At 45.2% G+C, this 25,859-nt stretch overlaps 1 protein-coding gene across 9 annotated transcripts in view; it reads right to left on the bottom strand.

Annotated features, from left to right (window-relative positions):
- GDPD4 (glycerophosphodiester phosphodiesterase domain containing 4) overlaps window positions 1-25,257 on the bottom strand; it is a 64,316-nt gene extending 39,059 nt beyond the window's left edge. For 5 of the 9 annotated variants that reach the window (XR_009762924.1, XM_061629015.1, XM_061629016.1 and 2 more), the window contains exons 1-9: window positions 25,029-25,115; window positions 24,674-24,873; window positions 19,131-19,340; window positions 17,255-17,358; window positions 14,175-14,268; window positions 12,419-12,478; window positions 9,830-9,928; window positions 6,314-6,407; window positions 1,120-1,265 (exon numbers count right to left, since the gene is read on the bottom strand). Coding sequence is in view for 8 of the 9 variants with exons in the window: in XM_061629015.1 (XP_061484999.1) it covers window positions 1,120-1,265; window positions 6,314-6,407; window positions 9,830-9,928; window positions 12,419-12,478; window positions 14,175-14,268; window positions 17,255-17,358; window positions 19,131-19,340; window positions 24,674-24,676 (810 nt within the window). In the remaining variant the exon portion in view is untranslated. Of the gene's footprint in view, window positions 1-1,119; window positions 1,266-6,313; window positions 6,408-9,829; window positions 9,929-12,418; window positions 12,479-14,174; window positions 14,269-17,254; window positions 17,359-19,130; window positions 19,341-24,673; window positions 24,874-25,028 lie in introns of all 9 variants that reach the window. The other 4 variants (XM_061629023.1, XM_061629019.1, XM_061629021.1 and 1 more) reach the window with 4 other exon arrangements.
- Between the last annotated feature and the right edge of the window lie 602 nt (window positions 25,258-25,859).

The following is a 25,859-nucleotide window of genomic DNA, read 5'->3' as shown; positions in this document are numbered from 1 at the left end:
CACTGCATTTTGTTTCCATTTAACACCATATTTTACATCCCAACCCCCGATATACCAATGTAAATAAATTTGCCAGCTGAGAACAGCACTTCACGCATGTGATGCAGCAAATGATACTCGAGTAAAGCTTCACCCACAAGTAATTAGTTTTTAAGGAGCTCAAGGCTCTGTTGTTTTTCTGAAACGGATTAAAGCGATAACCCGGAAGTGTCAGAGAAAGAAGCAGATAAATACAAATAAGGGTGGTGTGCTGACATAGGTATTGCCCTACTCGACATCAAAATGCAGCAAAATGCAGCCGGCATCTAAAGGGCATCTAATACCTCTGCATCTAGTCAGCTCTAATATAGTAAGCCAAAGGTTTTGCACAATTTCACATTCCCACCACATGAGGAACAAAGTTCTGTTTTGCTTATACCCTGTCCAGCGTACTAAACTGGCCTCTGCCCCAGGTTTAGAGGTCAGTCAAAGACAGGTCATGTGCCATCTAGACAGGATTTCTGGGAACAGCTTGCATTTCATTGTCAAAAATGTTTGCCAGGCCTTGTCTTATTTAGCATTGGTCTGTAGCTAACTTCATTTACATGCATGGCACCAATTTAACTGTGCTGTAGATTTTATTCCGTTTGTTTCATGTATATGCTTTATTTATTAATGTATTCATTTATTTTCTTTTATTTTGTATTTATTATCATTATTACATTGATATCCCGCCTTTCTTCCCAGGAGTTCAAAGAAGTGTGCATGGCTCTACCCCTCCCCATTTAATCCTCACAACAACCCTCGGGGGTAGACTAGGCTGAGAGATAGGCTTGAATCCAATGCTAGTTCTGCTAGTATTGATTACAACCCTTGGTCTCGCAGGTCCTAGTTCAACACTTTATCCACTATACCAACAATGACTCTCTAATATTATTATTTTATTTGATTATCTGATCACATCTGGATTCAGTTATGTCTCGGGGATGGGGCTGAAAATTTTATGTGAACATTTGTTTACAGTTCTCTGAAGTGGCTTTTTTTTAAAACAAATGAAAATAAACTATCCAAAGAAGGAGGAAGCTTCATAGTATCATAGCATTTTGCAGTCCCGCCCTCTTCCAGGCAGCCTCAACCTACCATTGGTGCTCCTCTGTGGCCAATCAGGCTTGGCTTGGGACCCAAAGCCCCCTTCTCCAGAATGCAGGGAGAATACATCCCCAAAGGTATGAAGAGAAGAAAGAGGAGGATGGCCAGGTAGGGAAGAATAATCAAGACCTGCACAACTGAAAGAAATAAGAACAGTCAAGTGCTTTGCAATTGGAGAAGTGGCGTGGCAATGAGTGGTCCCCAAACTTTCCCTCCCATAGACCATTTGAAGAACACTTGAGGGTCTTGGCCAGTGGTGTAGTTGTCCAGGGTCTCAGGGGGTCTTAGACTCCTTACTGTTTGGGGAGCAGGGTTCCAGCAGGGTCTCTATGTTTTCAGCATCCTACACACCAATCAGCATGAAAGGGGTGTGTGTTAGCCACTGACAAGAGTCTTCTAACACTCTTCCTAGTGGAGCCAATCAGAGTGAAAGGAGGTGAGTCAGCTACTGAGGAGACTCTTCTCAGCAGCTAACACTCTGTTTAATGCTTATTGGCTCATAGAGATGTCTGTTGTTGTTGGAGAAGGCATTGACAAGGATTTCATTCTCAACCCTGCAGCAAAAAGGACGGGGGCATGGCTGTGACTAACATGAAAGGACCCTGCACTTCTGAAGTTGCCACTACACTGCCGGTCTTGGTGGACCAATGAATTATTTTTCTGCCTCTTGTAGCAATTGTAATGTGCCGTGCTAGAAGCTGCGTGTTTTTTTTTAGTTGTATTTTTCTTACTTCTTCCTTAACACACTGTATTTTATTGTTATCAGCACTTGGATTCAAATGGCAAAATAATAACAACATGCGATATAAGAAATAAGAACAATTAAAAATAGAACTCGAAGGCCGTCCATTTCCATTTCAAAAATCGACATGAATATTTAATGTAATAGATGCACCCTAAGAACATAAGAAGAGCCTGCTGAACCAGGCCAAAGGCCCATCCAGTGTGGCGTCACTGTTCTCACGGCCAACCAGTCGCTCATGGGAAGTCCGCAAGCAGCAGCCATCTTCGACCACAAATCCACAGAGGGTGCGTGTCAGGTCCCCTCCCGTGGTCACCACCTTGTCACGGTCCCACCTCAGTGTCCTGGTCTCTTAACGGTTCTCTCACCAGCTCTAGCAAAGATCTCTCAAGATCCCACTGCCAGACACTCCCTGTAAACAATATTGCCTTGAGACTGTGCTTTCCTCTCCTCCTGGCTTATTGCTACTTTGTGTCTGGGTGCACTTGCAGGCCTCAACCCCCCCCCCGGTATCTTTGTGCCTATAAAGATTACAGCCCCGGGTTGCTCTGGATACCTGATGATGTTACACTATCTCTTCACTGCTGCCACCATTGATACTGTTTCCCAACCTTGGTATATGCCCTGCCCACCCTTCTGGTCTGTGAAAGAACATAAGAACATAAGAACATAAAAAGAGCCTGCTGGATCAGGCCAGTGGCCCATCTAGTCCAGCATCCTGTTCTCACAGTGGCCAACCAGGTGCCTGGGGAAAGCCCGGAAGCAGGACCCGAGTGCAAGAACACTCTCCCCTCCTGAGGCTTCCGGCAACTGGTTTTCAGAAGCATGCTGCCTCTGACTAGGGTGGCACAGCACAGCCATCACGGCTAGTAGCCATTGATAGCCCTGTCCTCCATGAATTTGTCTAATCTTCTTTTAAAGCCATCCAAGCTGGTGGCCATGACTGCATCTTGTGGGAGCAAATTCCATAGTTTAACTATGCGCTGAGTAAAGAAGTACTTCCTTTTGTCTGTCCTGAATCTTCCAACATTCAGCTTCTTTGAATGTCCATGAGTTCTAGTATTATGAGAGAGGGAGAAGAACTTTTCTCTATCCACTTTCTCAATGCCATGCATAATTTTATACACTTCTATCATGTCTCCTCTGACCCGCCTTTTCTCTAAACTAAAAAGCCCCAAATGCTGTAACCTTTCCTCGTAAGGGAGTCGCTCCATCCCCTTGATCATTCTGGTTGCCCTCTTCTGAACCTTTTCCAACTCTAGAATATCCTTTTTGAGATGAGGCGACCAGAACTGTACACAGTATTCCAAATGCGGCCGCACCATAGATTTATACAACGGCATTATGATATCGGCTGTTTTATTTTCAATACCTTTCCTAATTATCGCTAGCATGGAATTTGCCTTTTTCACAGCTGCCGCACACTGGGTCGACATTTTCATCGTGCTGTCCACTACAACCCCGAGGTCTCTCTCCTGGTCGGTCACCGCCAGTTCAGACCCCATGAGCGTATATGTGAAATTCAGATTTTTTGCTCCAATATGCATAATTTTACACTTATTTATATTGAATTGCATTTGCCATTTTTCCGCCCATTCACTCAGTTTGGAGAGATCTTTTTGGAGCTCTTCGCAATCCCTTTTTGTTTTAACAACCCTGAACAATTTAGTGTCGTCAGCAAACTTGGCCACTTCACTGCTCACTCCTAATTCTAGGTCATTAATGAACAAGTTGAAAAGTACAGGTCCCAGTACCGATCCTTGAGGGACTCCACTTTCTATAGCCCTCCATTGGGAGAACTGTCCGTTTATTCCTACTCTCTGCTTTCTGCTTCTTAACCAATTCCTTATCCACAAGAGGACCTCTCCTCTTATTCCATGACTGCTAAGCTTCCTCAGAAGCCTTTGGTGAGGTACCTTGTCAAACGCTTTTTGAAAGTCTAAGTACACTATGTCCACTGGATCACCTCTATCTATATGCTTGTTGACACTCTCAAAGAATTCTAATAGGTTACTGAGACAGGACTTTCCCTTGCCCAGCCAAGGATCAGGCGTTTTGGTAAACCAAGAAATATTTATTTATATACACAGGGAATAACAAGATTACTTAAAGGTTTAGTCAACAAGTGTGTAGTTTCATAAGATGTGTTACTCTTTATGTTTCTTAGTCATCAGTAATCTGCCTCACTACCCGCCTAATCCAATCCACCCTATCCAAAACCAACCCACAGAACCAACTGCCCAAACCAAACCAACCCTCTCTACTGTCATCCTCTCATTTATACCTTCAGACACTCAAACGCTCAGCCAATCATTATACAACATTCCAACCCATGTACTCTCCCCTCTCACTCAGTCTATTTACCACATATACTCTAATAAACCCTCACTTACCATATTTACAGTATTATATATACAGGGACATCACAGTGCGCAGGGGCGGCGGGGGGAAAGTTCTGTTGCGCAAGTGGAAATCCTTGCACTAACGGACGAGTGGACTTAGTGCTGCTTTGGATACGAGCCGTGGGCTCCACGTTGTCAGACAGGAGACCTAACAGCACAGGGTTTCCTTACAGACAACCACATTCAATGCACAGCCATCAGAGGGCAGAGCTAGTGGCACCAATGCAGCATTCATTAGGGCCAGCCGGAAGTGTAACTCACTTTGGCTTGAAACCCCGAGGGCTGTACCTATGAGTAGCTCGTGAACCTGGGACCCCATACATGCAGACCACATGATCCACCATTGAGCTGCTGAAGCCACCCATAATTTGGGAGGGGAAGCTGATGGTATTGCTCTGCTTCCATCCTTTGAGGGATTGGTTTCCCGCTTGGGATTCCGTCCACAGTGGGAACGGAATGTGCTGCGGTCAGTGGTGTGGTGGGGCAGGGATATATTGGGCAGGACAAAAGCGCTGCTAGCCATTATTTTCAGCATTTGCCGATGGCATCACCTCCTGGGGTGCTGTCTGCCAACCCAGCATGCAAAGAATTAAGCTGCTTCCCAAGGAGAAAAACCTACCAAGGAAGCTAATAAGGGGAAGAGGAAGACAACATTTGCATGCACGGCTAAGGGTTGAACTGCCACTCTTATTCTGGGGGGCAGGGGAGTCCCTTTCATTGTGTGTTAACGGAACGGGTGCATTGCATGTAAGCAGCAGCAGTGCAACAAGCTCAGCGGTGCAACCCAAATGCCACAAACGTTCAGGTCTGCTAGAACTCTTCATCAGGCTGGATGTTAAGCAGAGCTGGGCGGCAGCGGTGGTGGGAGCGGTATTGAAGGCACAAAATCCATATTGGTCAAAAATGCATTTTGTGTCATATAGCCTTAGAAGGGGCAGTGCTGTGGGCTGCGGTTGTCATGAAGAGCAACAGCCCTACAGCAGTTATCACCATGCCACTGCCTAAGGGGACTGCCTTCTTTTGCCAAGCATAGTGGTTTTGGGAAGGGTCGTAGCTCAGTGGTAGAGCATCTGCCTTGCATGGAGGCAGAATGTCCTGGGTTCGAGTCCCAGCTTCTCCAGGTAAGGTTGGGAGAGAGAGACTGTGTGAAACCCTGGAGAGCCACTGCCAGTCAGTGTGGATAATATTGAGCTAGATGGACCAATGGTTTCACTCTGTACAAGGCAGTGTTCATTCTTCTAGGTCAAGGGTGGGGAATCTTCACCCTGCCGGCCAAATTCGACCCACCAGGCCTCCCCACTTGGCCTGCAAGGCCGATCTCCCAAAACCACACCCACCTGCCCCACACCTGACATGGTTGAAGAAAATAGGATTGAGCCCCCTCGCCCATCAGCTGATGAACTGGGAGTTCAATCATAGGTGGTCACTATCTCCCCAACCCCCTCGGGGAAACTTTGACAATGGGTGGGAGCACCCACCTGTTAATCACCTGATGTCATTGTGATGTCATTATGATGTCTGATGATTGACAGGTGGGCCGTCTATCTGCAGGGTGGAGGAAGATAAAGATCTGGCCTCTGGGCCAAAAAAGTTCCCCACCCCTGCTCTAAGTGAAGGTAAGTGAAGGTTTCTCTTGCTTGGAGATGACCTTCTACTTTGGGGAGTGTGGCCTTCTGCTACAAAAGATGGGGTTTCTATGGGCCAGCATGTGCAGTCATAGGAACCTGCCATACCAGGTCAGATCACTCATCCATCTAGTCCACAGTGGTCTACTCTGACTGGCAGCGGTTCCTTAGGATCTCAAGCAATGATTATTTCCGATCATCTGCTATCACTTTTTTAGCTGGAGGTGCCAGGGATCGACCTGGAACCTCTACCCACTGAGCCATGGGCCCTCTGACATCATCCCTGTCAAACATTTAGCACAGGAGTATACTGTGTTTCTTACAAAGGAGAAGACCCAAAGCTTAGGCTTCTGCCAGCAAGTTTCTGGCCATGGAGCAACTCATTAACTGTGCTTATTCCCTGGAGCTCCCTGTACCTTTATTGTTAATCCAGAAGAAATGCAAGGCCACTGGCCACGCCAGGAGGATCATGATGAATATGGCAACTATATGGAGGAAAGGAGCCGTGACCTGTCGGGAACATAAAGTGGCATTGTGACAGGCTCGGGGCTAATTCACATATAAAGGGAAAACCTAGGTGTTACAAGCACAAGAACAGTTTAGCTGTTATTCTTATGCAAAGGCATAAAGAATATAAGAACAGTCCTGCTGGATCAGGCCAGTGGCCCCTCTGGCCCAGCATCCTGTTCTCACAGTGGCCAACCAGATGCCCCAATGGGAAGCTCAAAAGCTGGACCTGAGTGCAAAGAGCACTCTTCCCTCCTGTGGTTTCTAGCAACTGGTATTCAGAACAGAGCTTGGGAAAAGTTACTTTTTTGAACTACAGCTCCCATCAGCCCAGCCAGCATAGCCACTGGATTGGGCTGGTGGGGAGTTGTAGTTCAAAAAAGTAACTTTCCGAGTTCTGATTCAGAAGCATGCTGCTTCGAACTGTGGAGGCAGAGCGCAGCCTTCGTGGCTAGCAGTGGCCCATCTAGTCCAGAGTCCTGTTCTTACAATGGCCAGCCAGATGCCCCAAAGGGAAGCCTGAAAGCAGGACCTGAGTGCAACAGCATTCTGCTCACTTGTGATCCCCAGCAACTGGTATCCAGAGGGCATATTGTCTCTGATCCTGGAGGTCGCAAAAATAACCATCATGCAGTGCAGTCTACCAGGCTCTAGGAAGCAAACAAAGGGAAGGGATGTTTGAGGGAGGGAGAGATGGAGCGGCACCATGCCGATGTTTTAGAATGGAGTTCCAGGCATGAGGGGCAGTTGAGGGAGAAAGAGCAGACCCATATGAGGGAGCAGGAGACCTTCCAACAACTGAGGATGGTAGAGCTGGAGAAGCTAAAGGCAAGGATGTACCAGACATAAAGTGGGGCGATTGGGGGCTCAAGGCTATAGTGGGGGGCTTTGAATAAGATGAACAGTTTATGCTGGATCCGGGACCAGACAGGGAAGTTCAGGGATTTTATTATTATTATTATTATTATTATTATTATTATTATTAAGAGAGCCAGTGTGCTGTAGTGGTTAAGGTGCTGGACTACGACCTGGGGAGACCAGGGTTCGAATCTGCACATAACCATGAAGCTCCCTGGGTGGCCTTGGGCCAGCCACGGCCTCTCAGCCTCAGAGGGAGGCAATGGGAAACCCCCTCTGAATACCACTTACCATGAAAACCCTATTCATAGGGTACCCTTGTCGGCCCCTTCCAACTCTACTATTCTATGATTCTGTGATTCCATGGCAGATTAACTTGGAAATGAATAAAATACCTAACTGGAAATAGACAGATTCATCCTGATAAAAATGTATTTAATAATTGCTAGAAGCTGAGGAAGAGAGCCAGTGTGGTATAGTGGTTAAGGTGTTGGACTACGAACTGGGAAACCAGGGTTCGAATCCCCACACAGCCATGAAGCTCACTGGGTGACCTTGGGCCAGTCACTGCCTCTCAGCCTCAGAGGAAGGCAAAGGTAAGCCAACTCTGAATACCGCTTACCCTGAAAACCCTGTTCATAGGGTCGCCATAAGTTGGAATCGACTTGAAGGCAGTACATTACATATTATTATTATTATTATTATTATTATTATTATTATTATTATTATTATTATTACTGCTACTACTACTACTTACCCGCCCTTTACTCAGAGGTGCCAGGGCAGGTTACAACAACAGTTAAAACTGTTAAAAACAACCTAAACAACATCACAGAAAACAGGTGTCGAAGGGCAGAGTAAAGAGGTGCATGTTCATCATTCACTGAAAGTTGTACAATGAAGTTGCCAGATGTACCACCGTGGGGAGGGGGGTTCCACAGCTTAGGGGCTGCCACAGAGAAGGCCCTCTTCTGGCCCGCCAAATCCCCCCCCCGAGCTTCCGAGGCTGGCGGAACTACCAAAAGGGCCCCCTCTGCTGATCTCAACACCCGAGAGGGCCTGCAGGGAAAGAGGCGGCCTTTCAGATATTTGGGGCCTAAGTTGTTTAGGGCTTTAAAGACTAGCATGAGCACCTTAAACTGGTGCCTTATGGAGAGGCATCACATGACAAGAGATGAACAAGGACAGAGATGAGTGGCCTGAGGTGAAAAGATGTCAGGATTGGGGATGTCTGTCACTTTTCATTTCTCTCAGTTTTGCATTGTTCCAATCTTAAGTTCAGTTCCCCACATTTCCCCATCAGTTTGCAGGGACATTTTTTTTTTTAAAAAAAATCCTCATGAAAATTCATCGGCATTTTAGTGTGAATCTCCTTTCCATAGCTGTAAACGCACGAGTCACCAGAGCATAGCTGAGCAAAGCCTGGAGGGGGAACAGTTGCAAAACAATCAGTTGCAAAACCTCTTTGAAGCTGAATTTTAGGGGGGAAATGCTGCTCCCAACAGGTTTTACAGTAAAAAAGGGACGGGCTTTGACTATGGTCCCCATTTCCAAAGAGAGAGGTGGAGACACACTGGAACCGGCAGAACAGTGAGTGCGTTTCTATCCCATGTTTGGCCCACGGCAGTAAATGAGCAAAAAAATGATGGGTAAAGTAAGTTTTAAAATGTAAAATTGCACGTGCTCACTGTAGTTTTGTTGCTGTTTATCAGGACTTTGTGTATGTTTTTATACAGTTGTATTATATGTTCATTTTAAATATTTTTTATTTTAAAATAGGCTAAGTTGTGCAAACTGTGTTGTTGTTACTCTTCACTTGAGTTCTTTGTATGGTTTAGGGTTGGCACTGGGGGAGAGCAGGGTTCTTGTGCTTTTACCAGCTGCCTGACAGGCAGAAATTAAATATAAATTAAATTCAGCCTTTTCTAGAATAGAAATACAGGTAAGGGGGAAAGCTTCACCTGCTGACATTCTGTCTGTTAGACTTTTATTGTTGCTGTTGTTGCCACATGGAGCTTCCTGAACTGAGTGCTGAAGATGAGTCATTGTTGTATCCAGATGGAAGGAACGCTTAAAACCAGAGCCCAAATGCCCAGCATGAACCAAGGTCTGTTATTATTTATTTATTTATTTTATTTTATTTATTACATTTATATACTGCCCCATAGCCAAAACTCTCTGGGCAGTTTACAGCAATTAAAAACATTAAAAACAAATACACAAATTTAAAAACACATTTTAAAAAAAAAACAATTTAAAAACACAATTTAAAAAATTTGCTTTTATCTCCTTCCTTTCATTTACTTCACAATTTATTCAAAGTTGTTTATATCACTGTAACCTGCCCTGGGACCTTCTGGTGAAGAGCAGATAATAAACATCATCATCCTATTTGTTTTTGTGATGCATAAAAAGTGACATTATTTAATGCTTCGTTGTGTATTTTTTTCAATTAACAGAGACTAAAATTGCAGCAATTCACGTGTAAGGGCCATGAAAACCTTTGAGGTTGCAAAGGGGGTCCCGTACCCATCACGGTTGGGAAGCACTGCTCTAGGCTTTCTTACCTGGAACGACAGGCAGAATGTGTTCCATTGCTTACTCCAGAGAAGCGTTACCATAGCTATGGCAAGAAAGGAGAGACTCAGGGCAAACACCATCACAATCTATGGAATCAAATGTTACAGATTATTCATTAACCCTGCAGGGTGTGACTTCAGAAAAGTCGGTGGCTATTAGCCAGTGTAGCTATGTTCTACCTTTACTGTGGGAGGCAGCATGTCTCTGAATGCCAGTTGCTGGGAATCACAAGCTATGCTCAGGTTCTGCTTCTGCGCATCCCATAATGGGCGTCTGGTTGACCTCTGTGAGAACAGGATGCTGGACTAGATGGGCCACTGGCAGGGCTGGCACCAGCCTGCCCCGGGCCTCCTGCTCCCAGCGCCCCCTACAGACCGTGTGGGACCACTCCACCTACCTTTTATCTCTTTCTGTGAATGCCATGCATGCTGGGCATGCAGGTGACTGCCACGGTCCAAGATGGCAGCGGAGGCTTCTCTAAGAGGCTGATACCCCACCACCATCTTTGTTGATGGCATGCATGCACACTAATCTGCATGCACGCACGTGCCTGCCATTAGTTAAGATGGTAGTAGGGGCATCAACACCTTACAGAAGCCTCTGCTGGCATCTTGGTTAATGGCAGCTGCGCACACAGCACGCATGGGATTTGCAGAAAGGGAAGAGAGGTAGGTTGAGCGGGCAGGTGCCTCGGGCCCACACAGCCTGTAGTGGGGGCTGGGAGCTCTGTCTCTGCAGCAGGATCAGGAGTTTACCCTGCCGAGGAAAGGAAAGTGCTACCCCCACACCCTAAGGAAGGGACCTGCAGGGGCCTTCGGCCAGGGCCCAACCTTGCCGCCCTTTGGCGCCGGCCCTGGCTACTGGCCTTATCCAGCAGGGCTCTTCTGATGTCCTCAAGTTCACCTGTCCTGTGTCTCCTAACACTGCCAGAGGTCAGCAGGGGAAGAGATTGAAGGAGGAGCTGCCTGCCTTTCTCCATCTAGGGTTGGGTGAGACCTGCCCCAACACTCAGCCCTAGAGGTCTTCCCCCAGGGGATGGGCTGCTAGTGACAGGCCGACCACAAAAAAGCTGGCATGAAAGGACTCCAGCTGTTTATGGGCCACCCCTGTGGGGGTTACACAAGAATGAGGACACACTCTCCTGTTCGATGTTTGGGTCAGGCAGGGTGGCATGCACTTGGCAGCCGGGGCTCAGCCAGGAGAACATAAGCCGACGTAGCTTCTGCTGCGGTAAGTCCCCAGAAATGGGCATTCTCGGGAGTGGAGGGGGCATGGCAGGACAGGGAAAGGAGAGACTCACACCGGTTCCAAATCCTGTTCAGCTCATTCATGTGACCTAGGCCCCAATCCTCAAAACCCAGGCCCACCCTCATCTGCCGGCTCAGCCCGCAGTAGCCACTCCCAGAGGCTTCTGAGTGGAGTTTGGAACAGGGGAATGTGCGCCGGCCTAAGTTACACCGGCCTAAGTTACACTAGCTTCTTATAGTTAGGATTGCTCTGTAACCAAGAGTGCCTACTCTGACTGACAGTGGCTGTCCAGGGTCTCCGGCAGAGGTTTTGCACTTCACCTGTTACCAGACTGGGTCCTTCTGCATGCAAAGCATGTGATCTGCCACTGAGCTATGGCCCCGTCAAGCATTTAGTATCCAGATGACTTCCGCTTCCATTTTTTTAATTTAAAAAAGGCATGTTTCTACTTTCTAAGATATCATGATAGGCTTGAAAATGTGTGGACGTTTCTTGGGGGCATTTTCAATGGCAGGAGGTGGTCTGAATAGGAGACAGCCTGCAGTCCTTTTGCTAGCTCTGCCCTTCTGCCTAGAAAAGACAATAAAGCTGGGAAAAACAGAAGGGAGTAGAAAAAGAGGAAGGCCAAACAAGAGATGGACTGAATCCATAAAGGAAGCCACAGACCTGAACTTACAAGATCTGAACAGGGTGGTTTATAACAGATGCTATTGGAGGCCGCTGATTCATAGGGTTGCCATAGGTCGAAATTGACTTGAAGACACATAACAACAAAAGCCCTTCTGCCCAGCTAACAGATGTAGACCACATTATGCAAATTAAGCAAACCTATGCAAATATCCTACCTTCCATAATTTATACAAGTTGAGTTTCTTGGTGCAGAATTTGGGTTGATTTTAGCACAGGATACTCAGATCCCCATCTGCAAGTATTCCTTATCTACATTTTTGCAAATCCAAAATAGACAAGATAATATAATTTCTTGAATCAATCTCTGTTGGCAAAGAAGTGTGCAGGCTTTCAGGTTGCACAGGGTTCTTCAGTAGGCAGGATTGTGGCTGTAGTTCAGCTTTCCAGAACACCTCGTGATAGTTCTGGTGAAGACAGGGATTTAATTGTGTTGGCCATAATGCTATAGTTGACTGTGACCCCAGAAGTAACAATGGGAGATCAGAAAAGAGGTGAATCTCTTAGTTCTGTTGACTCTTAAAGCTTCTAGAAGAGCATGCAGCAACATGATGGCTGCCCGGTTTTGGGAACTGAAACAAAATGTACTCTTTTGAATAAATAAAATCTTAATTGTTTTATTAAAAGGAAGGATGGCTTACCTTGTGACTCCAGTGCAGATACAGCCGTTGACTCTCTGAAATCAGACACACCGCTAGGATCTATGAAAACATTGGCAGGCAGATGCTTACTCATACTACAACTCAGAGACCTGCAATGTGGTTGGTGGGAGTATGTCATTCATAACCTACGTGAGGCTTCCCATGTGCTTGACCCAGAAACTGTACTTAGTGCAAAATGCACTCGTTGCCAGTTTGTTACCAGGCCAAGTTCAAGGTGTTACTACTGGGATATAAAGCCCTTAACAGCTTGGGGACCAATTTACTTCTGAGCCATCTTACTCCATATGTAGGCACTTTGATCAAGCACTTTGATCTGCGGAACTGCCCTGTTACAGGTGCCACATAATATTTGTTCTGCTCTTGTAAGAAATCGTTCTTCTAGTGTGGCAGAACCTACTCTTTGGAACTCGCTGCCTATTGACATCAGTCAGGTGCCTTCACTGTACACTTTTCGGTGCCTGCTTAAAACCTTTTTGTTTAGGCAAGCCTATCCAGACACATAGACAGGGGGTCTTAGAGCCTTTACTTTTTTGGGAGCAGCAGTGTCCATGTGTCTCCAGCATCGTGTGAGCCAATGAGCATGAAAGGGGAGTGTCTTAGCCACGGAGAAACATCTTCTAACACACTTTCTTGACCTTTGCTGCTGATTGGAGCCAATCAGAGTGAAGGAAGGGTGAGTCAGTCATTGAGAAGACACTTCTCAGTAGCTAACACTCTCCCTCTTTCATGCTGATTGGCTCCTAAGGATGTCTAATGTGGGAGAAGGCACTAACAAGGATCTCATTCTCAACCCTGCAACAAAAGGGGGAGGGGCATGGCTATGACTAACATGAAGGGACCCTGCACTTCTGAATTTGCCACTATACAGCTGCACATAGATGCTGGGGTGTTTTAATCTCTTTTTATTCTAGTGGTGTTTACAGTCTTTTTTTTAATGTTTCCAATTCCTTGTCCTTAACTGTTTTTCATAGATAACTTTAATGTTTTTTTGTAAAGCACTTGGAGGTTTTTCACCATCAAGCAGTGTATGGATTTTGTTAAATAAATAACTAAAATAGCATCTGGTGAGTACCACGTTGACTACCCTGACATAAAATCAACCACACAAGTAAGAACACACACATACACACACACACAAGCTCATAAGCAACAACATGAACTGGTTGGACAGCGGACAATACTTCATTCACGTTCTCCACCCCCTTCTCCCTGTTCTCCAAGGTTCATCTCTAAACTCCCATCCCAAAGTTTCTTGTAAGGAAATGGGGCCTTGGCGGGCACCATGGTGTCTGTGGGTATTGTGGTGCCCATGGTTGCCATATTGGAGACCACATGTTTGCTCGGGGCCTTGGTGGGCACCATGGAGGGTGTCTGTGGGTATTGTGGTGCCCATGGGTGCCATATTGGAGACCACATGTTTGCTCTGAATAGCACCAGCTTCCCAGGCTCTTTTGAAGAGAGTCTATTCCTAATCCAGCCTTGCTCTCCGGTGCCTTTGTATATCTTTGTATGGAAAAGCAGGGTACAAATTTGCTAAAACAAATCAACAAATGCTGGGGGTTGAGCCCGGGACCTTCTGCAAGCAAAGCGTGTACACTGCCACTGAGCCACGTGGCCCATTGCTCCACAGATATTCCAGAGTGATATAGCATCAGGGCCACACCTCAAATGAAATTTGGCCTGCAATCTGAAGTAAAGCCTTGGAAGGTTGTTCTTCAAAAAGAGTTGCGCTTACCAGTAAGAACAAGAGGTAGGAGAATATGATTGCAGCTATAATCAGGAAGAGAGTGGACCAGTGAAACCAGAAGCCAAAATTTCCATAATTGTACCTAAAAAATGTAATGCAAACGAATGACATATACAAAGAGTGGAAATGGTAAATTTTAAAGCCAAAGGGTTTAAGGCTTTCATGACAGTGTGCCGTGTTGCCACATTCCCCAGGAGAGGCCAAACATTTAGACAGGAGAGGAACATAGGAATCTGCCTTATACTGAGTCAGGCCAATGGTCCATCTAGCTCAGAATTGTCTACACTGACTGGCAGCGGCTTGCCAGGGTTTCAAGCGAGAAGACTCTCCCAACCCTGCCTGGAGATGCCACTGGGGCTTGAACCCGGGACCTTCTGCATGCAAAGCAGATGCTCTACCTCTGAGCCACAGCGCTTCACAATGAAGGAAGAGGGTTGTTGTTCATAGCATAATACCCAATATTGGTGCTTCCAGACTGTCAGCATTTTGTAAACCTCCCAGAGAGCTTCGGCTATGGGGCGGTATACAAATGTAATAAATAATAATAATAATAAAAATAATTTTGAGGAAGGGATTGAAGGGCATACTGAGAAATTTAGGTTTGTGCAAAGTAGATTAAAGCATCCTGTCATGCTAGTACATGAAAAACAATTTAAAAGGGGGGGGGCTTCTTGCAGTTTGGAAAGTGACAGGGAAATGCATTTAAAATGCATTTTGAACAAATGTTTAACAGGAAGATGTGTAAACATCCCACAAGCAGGGTGTGGTTGTCCAAAGTCTCATGGGGGTCTTACACCCCTTACTTTTTGGGGAGCAGGGTCCCAGCAGGGTCCCTATGTCTCCGGCATCCTACGAGCCAATAGCATAAAAAGGGGAGTGTGTTAGCCACTGAAAAGAGTCTTCTTCCTTGTCCATTCCTGCTGATTGGAGCCAATCAGAGTGAAAGGAGGTGAGTCAGCCACTGAGAAGACTCTTCTCAGTAGCTAACACTCCCCTTTCATGCTTCTTGGCTCCTTGGGAACTCTGTTTTTGTGGGAGAAGGCATTAACAAGGATCTCATTCTCAACCCCGCAGCAAAAAGGGGGGGAAGGGGTGGCTGTGACTCACATTAAGGGACCCTGTACTTCTGAATTTGCCGCTGCACTAATGACCACAAGCAAATCAGGATGAATGCTCATTGTCATATAACCGCATCATAAACAAATCAGAACAAATACTCAACACAGTCTGAACAAAGTCCACATAAGCTTTGTGCAAGGAGATCGGGATGAATGCTGGATAAATCAGAGGAACCCTTCATTAGGATCACCATGATTGCAATCCTATACCTAGGAGTAAACTCTGTTGAACTCAGCGCTGCTGACTGCATTAAGTTCAGCCTGTAAAACCCATTGAGTTTGAACAAAAGATCTTCGGCCAGCTGAAATGCCACTTTTAGCTTTTACTTAAAAACGCAAGCAATTGTGCAAGGAGCTGTTCACCTGCCTGACTGATATATGCATGGCTTAGGGTAACCTGAGGATTGCAGAGGCACACACAAAAATATTCCTTTTTTTAAAAAACCCTAGTGGTGGGGACTAAATATCTGAATGAGGCCTGAGCACGAGCGTAGCATGCCAGATGAAAAAGAAAAAAAGAATGAAGTGGAGGAGAAGAAGGGGGCACAGCTGTCAAGGGAACGGCTGGCTGGAGCCCTTCCTTTGAGGAGGGAGGATACACTGCAACATTTTGTTGCAGGCCACCGTCATTCAACGTAATGCGAATGTTGGCTTTTTCAGAGGCTGGCAATTCTGAAAGTGATCCTCAAGCCACATTAAAAGCAGAGGTCCTTCACATCCACGGCAGTGTTTATCTATCTGCCGGACTGTATTGCTGGGCTGCTACCATCACTGCCCTGCAACATCTGCCGCCTGAGGCAGTTGCCACAATTCACCTAATGGTAGAGCCGAGGAGGCCGTTTGGAAGAACTCTTGAAGTTTGTCATTACAAGGGTGCCAGCTTTTGAACTCCGGTAACATCTCTGTGCACAGTGGGGCGAATAAACCTGCATGTTGGGGGAACATAGTCAGGTGCCTTATCCCGAGTCAGGCCATTGGTCCATCCAGATCAGTAATGTCTACACTGACTGGGAGCGGCTCTACAGAATTCAGACTGGGTTCTCTCCCAGCCCTACCTGGAGATGGTGGGGATTGAAACTGAGGCCTTCTGCATGCAAAGCAGGTAGTCCCCCCACTGAACTATGGCCCTTGAAAACAAAAGGGCGTAAGAAAAGTCCTGCTGGATTGGGCCAAAGGGGGCCCATCCAGTCCAGCACCCTGTTCTCACAGTGGCCAACCAGATGTCCCAAAGGGAAGCCCACAAGCAGGACCTGAGTTCAAGAACACTCTCCCTTTGCAGTTGCCAACAACTGGTTTTCAGAAGCATACGGCCACCAACAGTGAAAGTAAAATGGAAATGGACTGCCTTCAAGTCGATCCCGACTTATGGCGACCCTACAAATAGGGTTTTCATGGTAAGCGGTATTCAGAGGTAGTTTCCCATTGCCTTCCTCTGAGGCTGAGAGGCAATGACTGGCCCAAGGTCACTCAGTGAGCTTCATGGCTGTGTGGAGATTCGAACCCTGGTCTGCCAGGTCATGGTCCAACACCTTATCCACTGCACCACACTGGCTCTCTATAATCGTTTTAAGAAAATATTTTTATATGAGTAACTCTATTATATATGTTTTTATTGCATTGTAAATCACTTTGGGATGCCTCATGGTAAACAATCCATCAATTAATTAAATAACAATTTGCCTAAGAATGCATCTAATGTGCCTCTGAAGCTGTGGATTGCAGAAGAAGACAGGCAATAATAAGCTATCTTTCAGAAAGGCTTGTCTATCATTACTGCTTTTCTCAGTGAGGAATTCCTATCTTAGACCATTAATTCCCAACCACTCAGGTCCACTGATGTGTCACTAGGTACTTATGCAGTGATATCATTACCTCTTCCCCCCACTCCTAGCAATCACCTTTTTTCTTTATGGGTGCTCTTTTCAGAGGTCAAATAGCCCGGGCACTTACCAGTCAAAGCTATGGTAGTCATTTTTTATTTCTCCCCACAGGTACAGAAAGATGAACCAGAGACAAAAAGCCAGGCACACCAGAAGGAAAAAAGTGCATTCCCCCTGAAAGCAAAGAACCGGGAGAAAAGGACATTAAGCTTAATGTTCCATATGTGAAAAAAATAATAAAATAATTGAAAGTGCTTTTTTCAAGCGTAAATGCTCATGGGGGGGTGAATGCACGCAGTTGCAGTGTGAGCACGGTGCCCCTAACCCTTTCTCCAGTCTGCACATGTGCCCGTAGGTCCCAAATGGATGGCAATCCCTGGTTTAATGGATAATGTTTTTTTTAACCTATAGAGGGGATTTCTTTAAAACGTTCCCCTATAGGAAAGGGCCAGCAGCTATAAAAAGCAATAAGCTCACAATCTCCTTAAACTATACCCCGCACAGTAGCTTTCCATGAACATCCTGGATCAACACCAAGGAGTTTGCCTGACAAAATATAGCCAGGCCGGTATTCCTAACACCATGTCCTTTAAAATTATTGTTTCAATTTATTATCTGTCTGTCACCATACGGTCTCATATGTACAGAGTGTATACTCATTGAATGCTACATGTGAATAACTGGGCAGTGTACAATTCAACTGTCTGTGTACACACTGTACACTTGTCAAATGTAACATGTGAACACCCCTCATAGGGATGGGCGAGTAATTCGGTTCACTTCACATTTCAAGCCGAAACTATCAAATCTGCACTTTCCAAAACAATATGGGAACCGAAACACAGCCATGCTTCAAAGCTCAAGCTGATTCGAATTTTGCAATGCAGTTCGTCAACCAGCCAATGTTTGCAAAAATGCATGTTAGGGGAAAGTGTGCATAAAAATGAATATGCGAGTTACAATAACATAAAAATGCATTATAAGATGAGAAATTGCTTGTAAAAATGTGTACATTTATTAATTTATTCACTAGAAAAGACAATAAGACAATAATGCTGGGGAAAACAGAAGGGAGTAGAAAAAGAGGAAGGCCAAACAAGAGATGGATTGATTCCATAAAGGAAGCCACAGACCTGAATTTACAAGATCTGAACAGGGTGGTTCATGACAGATGCTATTGGAGGTCACTGATTCATAGGGTCACCATGGGTCGTAATCGACTTGAAGGCACATAACAACTATTCATTTATTTATATCCTGCCCTTCCTCCCAGTAGGAGCCTGGAGCGGCATGAGTCAAAGCTGCCTAAAAAAATTTGTTTATTAGGAGAAATTCGCACTAGAATCCTGGAGAATTTTCATGAGGATTTATTTTTTTTAATATAAATTGCTGCAGAAATGTGGAGAACTGAATTTAAGGCTGGAAAAAGTGAGAAATGGAAGGAAGTAAAATTGAGAGAACTTGCCATCCCTAACCCATAGAGCAGTGATTCTCAAACGGTGCACCGCAGTGCACTGGTGCGCCGCAAGAGGTGACTAGGTGTGCCGCAAATATTATGAAAGTATATTTTAAAAATGAGAAGAAACCCATTTGTATAGAGATTTATTACATCCATGATCAATTTTGATTCATAGTTTAAAATATATTAATTTTTTTTTGTACACAAAGCGCTCCAGAAAATGTTTATATGTTTTACAGTGCGCCGCAAACCAAAAAAATTTGAGAACCACTGCCCTACAGTGACCTGTGGGAGAGTGTGGTGTGCATGGTAGTGCATATGTTTTGGTCCGCCCACTTTGGGTTTGGGCCCTGCCCCGCCACCTCAAACACTTTCTCTCAAAGGAATATGGCCACTTGGGAGGAGGGAGAGAGAAGCTTCCCCCATCACCACCACCAGCCGTGCATTAGGACAACCTCTTAAGAAACCAATGGGAATCTGCGTTTACCGCACCGCAGCACCAATGGCCCCGCTCGACCGTATTCCGTTGGTTCCACTTCCACTGACAGCTGTACAAGCCTGTCAAGCAGCAGATGAAGGACTGGTGTTCATTGTCAGGTGGAATATGTGCCCGAGGTTTCCTCAACCTCCCAAGTCGGCATTTCTTGATGGTGGTGTTGCTGCTCTCCATTTGCAGAACTTCTATCTCTTTTCCTTCCTGAAATGAGAACTCTTAAGAGTTAAATATTTCTTTGTTCAAGTCTTTGGGTTACACTACAGTTCTACAGGAGCATGGGGGGTACTGAATAGGACCCAGTCTCCTAAAGATCTCAGCTTTAATTTTTAAAAAATCATGTTTCTAGTCCTTATGGTTTGTTTGTTATGGGCATTTTAATCAGCTTTTTCAGCTGACTTCCCAAAGCTGTTTCCATAAAAACCTAAAGCATCCATCAACAGTGAAAATAGGAGGGGGTGGGGGAAACCAAAGAAGAAGCAGAAACAAATGGCTTTTGGTTTGAAAGACAGAGCTGAAATTTCAGCTACCAAGGAAATAGATGAGAACCAAACTACTTACTACATGGGGAAATCCATGATTAAATGTATTTTTAACTACAAGAAAGCTATGAATTTAACTGGATCAATCTCCCTGTGAGAGGATTATTTAACCCTTTGCAGTGCTGTTTTCATGATCTAAATTTCCATCTAAAGTGGATGTTTACTTTGCTGAAGGAAAATACAAGTACCACCACCCCCTCTGGTGCCTCCGCTGATAAGGACTGCCAGAATTTGGACATATTCTACCAAGTCAAGCTACATGCTCCTAAGCCTGACGTTATCCCTTGATGTGTTACTCAGACTTTTCCTGACGTGACCTACCCGAAGGAAGACTTTACTGACTGGGGAACACACATGGGAGCAGTGGTATTGTGGCAAATTCAGAAGTGCAGTGGCAAATTCAAAAGTGCAGGGTCCCTTCACGACAGTCAGGCTACACTGCCACACAGCCACACCCCCTTTTCCACTTCCATCATTTCCCTTGCTGTCCCTGTCATCTCACAAGTCCACACTCCACTACAACAGACATGCCTAGGAGCCAATCAGCATGAAAGGGAAAGCTATGTGTTAGCTACTAAGAGGAGTCTTCTCAGTGACTGATTCACCTCCTTTCACTCGGATTGGCTCCAGTCAGCACCAAAGGACAAGGACTCATCTCTTCTCAGTGGCTAACATGCTCTCTTTTCATGCTGATTGGCTCATACATAGGGACCTGTCTGGGACCCTGCTCCCCAAAAAGTAACGGGTCTGGGACCCTATGTGACCCCAGATGACTACACCCCTGCTTGGGAGAGGGTGTTGCGACTGCTCGTGTCCTACATATGGCTTCCCAGAGGCATCTGGGTGGCCGCTATGAGAACATATCTCTGCTGCTACTCAATCCAAAGTCTCATTTACCTGCCAAGAAATCAATGTGGCTGCATCCACCGGCTACTGGATAAGCACTTAACTGCCATGGAACTTTCTATCGCCTTAGAACAAGCATTGCTGCTTTCAAAAATTCCAGGCCATCATGACAATAATTTCTTCTCTCTACTCTGCTGCTCAAGGCCAGCAGGGTCCCCCACGCTGGCACATTTGTGTGTCTGTTTTCTTACGTTTATACCCCTCCTTTCTTTCATCAAGGAACCATAGGCAGCATACATGGGGTTGCCAGGCAGCCTTCCACCCAGGCACGGACCAGACACAGACCTCCTTGCCTTCAGCAAGGTGGTGGCCTCATATGCCTTTAGACAATAGCCTTGGACCGTATCATCCTTGACCATTGGCCATGATGGCTGGGGCTAATGGGAGTTGGAATCCAGCAACATCTGGAGGGCAGCAGGTTGGAGAAGCCTGGCCAAGAGCAACCATCTTGACTTTTAAAGGCCTAAATGGCCTTCGACCAGTGTACCTGAGGGACCGCTTATGCCCATATGTACCTGCCAAGGATTTAAGATCATCTGCCTCTGGTCTCCTCTGCGTGCCTGGAATGAAAGATGTCAGACTGGCAGGCACGTGGGAGAGAGCCTTTTCAGCTGTGGCCCCCAAGCTTTGGAATAGCCTACCCCAAGAAGCCCGCTCTGCTCCCTCCCTGACAGTTTTCCAGAGACTTCTGAAAGCCATCTTGTTCCGGAGAGCCTTTGGGAAGGACTGAAGGTAAGCCTGAAACTGATTTTATTTCACCCTTTGATTAGTTTTGCCTCTTTAATCCCTTTAATATCACTCTCCTAGATTTCTCAACTGCATTTTATGTATTTTTTGTCTATTTTACTGCTTTTTGTGTTTTTATTGTGTATGATTTTATTGTGAGCCACCCTGAATGCCCTATTGTAGGGTAGAAGGGCAGGATACAAATATTTAAAATAAATAAAATAAATCTTGGGGTGTTTTTTTTCTTCTGATCAAATGGAAGAATGCCCTCCTTGGCTTCTTTCTCCTGGACCTCACATATGTTTGAATCTCCCTCTTGCCTTCAGTCCCCAGTCTATTCTCCCACGTTACACTAGTGGAGTGGTTCTCTGAATGCATTTTTCTACTTCAACCCCATGGCCATAGTGGTCCCAGGGTATGGCTTGAAGATGCCTGAGTCCACCACCTTGCTGATGCTAAACAGATCCAGGTGTGGTTTTTTTTTCCTGGATGGGTGACTGCTCAGGAGCTGCATGTATTCCACCTTGGGTCCCTTGACTGAAGAAAGGTGGGACATAAATGTAAGAAAATAAAAAAATGTAACCATTTTGAAAATAGCATTCCCCTTGCACCTGAGACCCAAACCAATCTATTCATCCAGCAGCATCACAACATCAAGCTGTGCATGGACTACACCATTCAGGTTGTGGATGGGCTATGTTGAACACCCACTCATGTGGGGAGGGGGAAATACCCAGTTGAAGGTGGCAGGGTATGGACTGAAGGCACACGGAAAATGGGCATTTTCTCCTTGAGTTCCTGACACAAGGAGACTGCCTGACTTTCCTGAAGGAAAAGGGTGAGCTCCCCCTCCTTCAGAGGTGGAGATACTCAGCATCTGCCTTCTCTGACTTGATAGGACAGATGTTTGAGATTACAAACTCCCATCATCCCTGACCATTGGCCATGCTGGCTGGGACTGGGATGGAAGTTGTAGTCTAAAACATCTAGAGGGTGCCGCATTGGGGAAGGCTGCTGTGGAGTAGGCAAGCTGTAATGACACCAGCTGCACAAGGTATCTGAAAGATCATCCCATGCCTTGTATACCAGTGTGGTGTAGTGGTTAAGGTGTTGGACTAGGGTTCGAATCCCCACACAGCCATGAAGCTCACTTAGGTGACCTTGAGCCAGTCACTGCCTCCCAGCCTCAGAGGAAGACAATGGGAAACCACCTCTGAATACCGCTTACCATGAAAACCCTATTCGTAGGGTCGCCATAAGTCGGGATCGACTTGAAGGCAGTCCATTTCCATTTCCATACCCGGTCAATCACTGTGCTCTGTAGACGAGGGCCTCCTGCAGATACCATCTTATCAGGAGGTCCGTTCCACACAACATAGGAAGCGGATCTTTCGTGCTCTGACACTGACCCTTTGCAATTCCCTCCCCTTAAGTATTAGACAGGCACCATCTCTGCTGTCTTTTCGGTACCTATTGAAGACCTTTCTTTTTCAGCAAGCCTTTTAAGTAGAGACTGCATCTGTCTTGGAATTGTTTCTTTAAGATATTTGTAAAGATCTTTTAAAATAGATTTTTTAAAGATGTGTTGTTTTTAATACATTTTATAGATTTTTTTTAGTGTTTTGTCATTTGTTTGCTGCCCTGGGCTCCTTCTGGGAAGAAGGGTGGGATATACATTTAATAAATATTGCTAGACTGGCAAGGGAGTGAACCAGTTGGACCATCTCATAATTTAAGTTGACTATGTATGGTTAAGAACATTCCAATCAAGTGAAAGAGAAGGATTTCTGGTGTAAGGATTCAAGAGCTGCCACACCTCTGATCATCATGACTGCTGACATATCCAGGTGTTCCAACATCTGCTGTAACCCATGGGAAGGGCCATAGCTCAGTGAGTAGAGCATCTGCTTTGCATGCAGAAGGCAGCTTTCCCAACATGGTGTCCTCCAGATGTTGTTTGATTCCAGTTCCTATCAGCTCCAGCCAGCATGGGCAATGGTCAAGAATGATGGGAGATGTAGTCCAACAACATCTGGAGGCAGAGCTTGGAAAAGTTACTTTTTGAACTACAACTCCCATCAGCCCCAGCCAGCATGGCCACTGGATTGGGCTGATGGGAGTTGTAGTTCAAAAAAGTAACTTTTCCAAGCTCTGTCTGTAGGTAACCAGTTTGGGGGACGTTGTGTTAAACTAACACACTGCAAATCTAGCTTCCTACAATTTTTAAAAAAAATCTGCTTCCCAACTTTATGCACCCCCTTCAAAAATACTCCCAAATTCTTCGACTTTCTTTTTTGAAAGTTTAAATCATAACCAAAAGAAGCACTTTATGACGAGGTCATCGCCTTGATCAATACCTTGGAATGAATGAATTTGCCAGTTTTGGTTCTCTAAATCTTCTAATGTTTCCAATCTTAAATTCTGTTCTCTACTTTTTCAGAGCAATTTGTGATTTCTTTATAAAAAATCCCCATGAAAATTCATCAGCATTTTAATGCAAATGTCTTTTAATAAACACATTTTTGTATGCATTTTTGACCAATATATACTTTTTGCAAGCAATTTCCCCTAATTTTATGTTATTTTCACTCATATATTTTCCCCTAATATATGCATTTTTGCACATTTTGTTTGGCTGGAGAACTGCATCACAAAATTTGGAGGGGAAATTTCAAAGAACTGCCTTTTGGTTTGCTTATTGGTCTGAGAAGTGTGAACTAGGTCGTTTCTCATTAAAATTCATATAAAACTGAACAGTACCTCCATCCCTACCGATACTACCTATGATTTGAACCCATGTCTTGTAAAAATTAGTCCAGCTTCAAGCCTTTCTCCACTACCACTCTTTTACTGAAGGTTTAAAGGCTTTTTCTTGTAGCTAGCAAGCATATGCAACAACTCTCCTAACACTGTTCACAACAGATTTGTGGCAGAAATCACCCCAGTGCTTTTTTAAAAAAGTAACTTTAAAAGCTACTAAAATAGATGGATTGCTTGTGCTTCAATCCCCGACAGCAGGTGTGTGCTTTGCTGAAAGTGTAACTGAGCCCCTCACTGTTTTTGCTTCAGTGACAACTTTGGGAACCAGATAGTGATGTGGTACAGCTTTCTCCAGATGTGAACATTTCACAGATTTAGCCCTGCGCGCATTGCTCCATTTACAAGCGTACAGAAGGCTCCTTGCCAAATATTTTGCAAACACTGTCCACGGCCGATCCCTTGCCAGTGTCGGCACCAGCAAAAACAAAGAGTAATCCAACCCATCCATCACTTTTAGATGAGCGTTTATGGCCCATTATAGGAAGGCATCAGCTCAACAGTTCAACAAAACTTGTTCTTTGCATGTTAAGAGAGTCTACACACCATTCACTTCTATCTTTGAGTTGCTTTGAGACTTCTTAATAGTATTCTTCCATCCGTGCCAAGGGTGAGCCCTGTCTTTCTCAAAGCTCTGAGCGATTTCCCTTCCCAGCTGCTTTCCTCTCATACCAAAGGATTTGTTTCTCCTTGCAGTTTGTGAAGGCAAAAGGTCACCTCATTAGCACGCAGCTCCCATCCATTCCCTAGTCAGAAAGGGGGGAATTCAGGAGTAAAGTTGGGGACAATCCAACAGAAATTCTCACACTTCAGCCCAGTTGCAGCAGGGAATTTTAATAAGTGCGTTTACAACCAACGCAGCATTCAGGACAGCCCTATTTGGGTGGGGGGATTCACTCACCTCTGTCTTCTTTTCCCCATAGGATCTACAGCTCTTCTCAAGCGTTCTCCCATTCACAGCTTTCCTTCTGTTGTGGTCACCTTTGCATGTTATATCTCCATAGCCAAATGGAAGCACAACTAAAATTCCCCCAAGGAGAAAAGAAAGCCTGGAAATAATTAAGCTCCTCCCACAGTGGGAGGGGCATATGCCATCTGTGCTTTTAAAAAAATAAATGCTCAAGCCAAAGAAGGCTGGGAAGGGTTGAACTATAATCCGAATGTAGGGAGTTGTTTACCATATGACTGAGCAGAAGGGAGAGAGGGGAGAGAATTTGGTTAGGCTCTCGCTATGACTACGCCCACATCAGACATGAAGAATTTGAAATTAAAATACTAGTGACAGAGTTTCTCAAGCATCTGCCCTTAGAAAATGTCATAAAGAAGATTTGGAGTACATCAAACAGGAACAAATAATTCCCCATTATTTAAGGTTTTTACAAGAGTGGGCTTCTCATATTTTTTGTTACTACTATTTTTAATTTCTGTATTTTAATACAGAATAAATTGTTGATTTCCTGTCCCCTACTCCTGTTGTCTCATTCTGGCCGGGATCTCTTACGTTTGATCTGGTTTTTTAAAAAATCCTGGTCAGCTATTTTGGACTGACAGGAGGGCTTTGGAGTTTTAAAAATGTAACTCCGATTAGGAAACAGCCTTCTTAGGAAGCTGGAGGGAGGGCAGAGCAGAAAGAGCCGAAGGGTGATCAGCCACACAAAAGGAAGTTTGTTTGCCTGTCTGAAGCTGCTCATAGATATGAATTTGGCCACAGCCTTTGATAAACAGGAGTGCC

This window comes from Rhineura floridana, chromosome 5, assembly GCF_030035675.1.
Source record: "Rhineura floridana isolate rRhiFlo1 chromosome 5, rRhiFlo1.hap2, whole genome shotgun sequence".
In the NCBI taxonomy this organism is placed as follows: Eukaryota; Metazoa; Chordata; class Lepidosauria; order Squamata; family Rhineuridae; genus Rhineura; species Rhineura floridana.
This window is presented reverse-complemented; position numbering and strand designations above follow the sequence as displayed.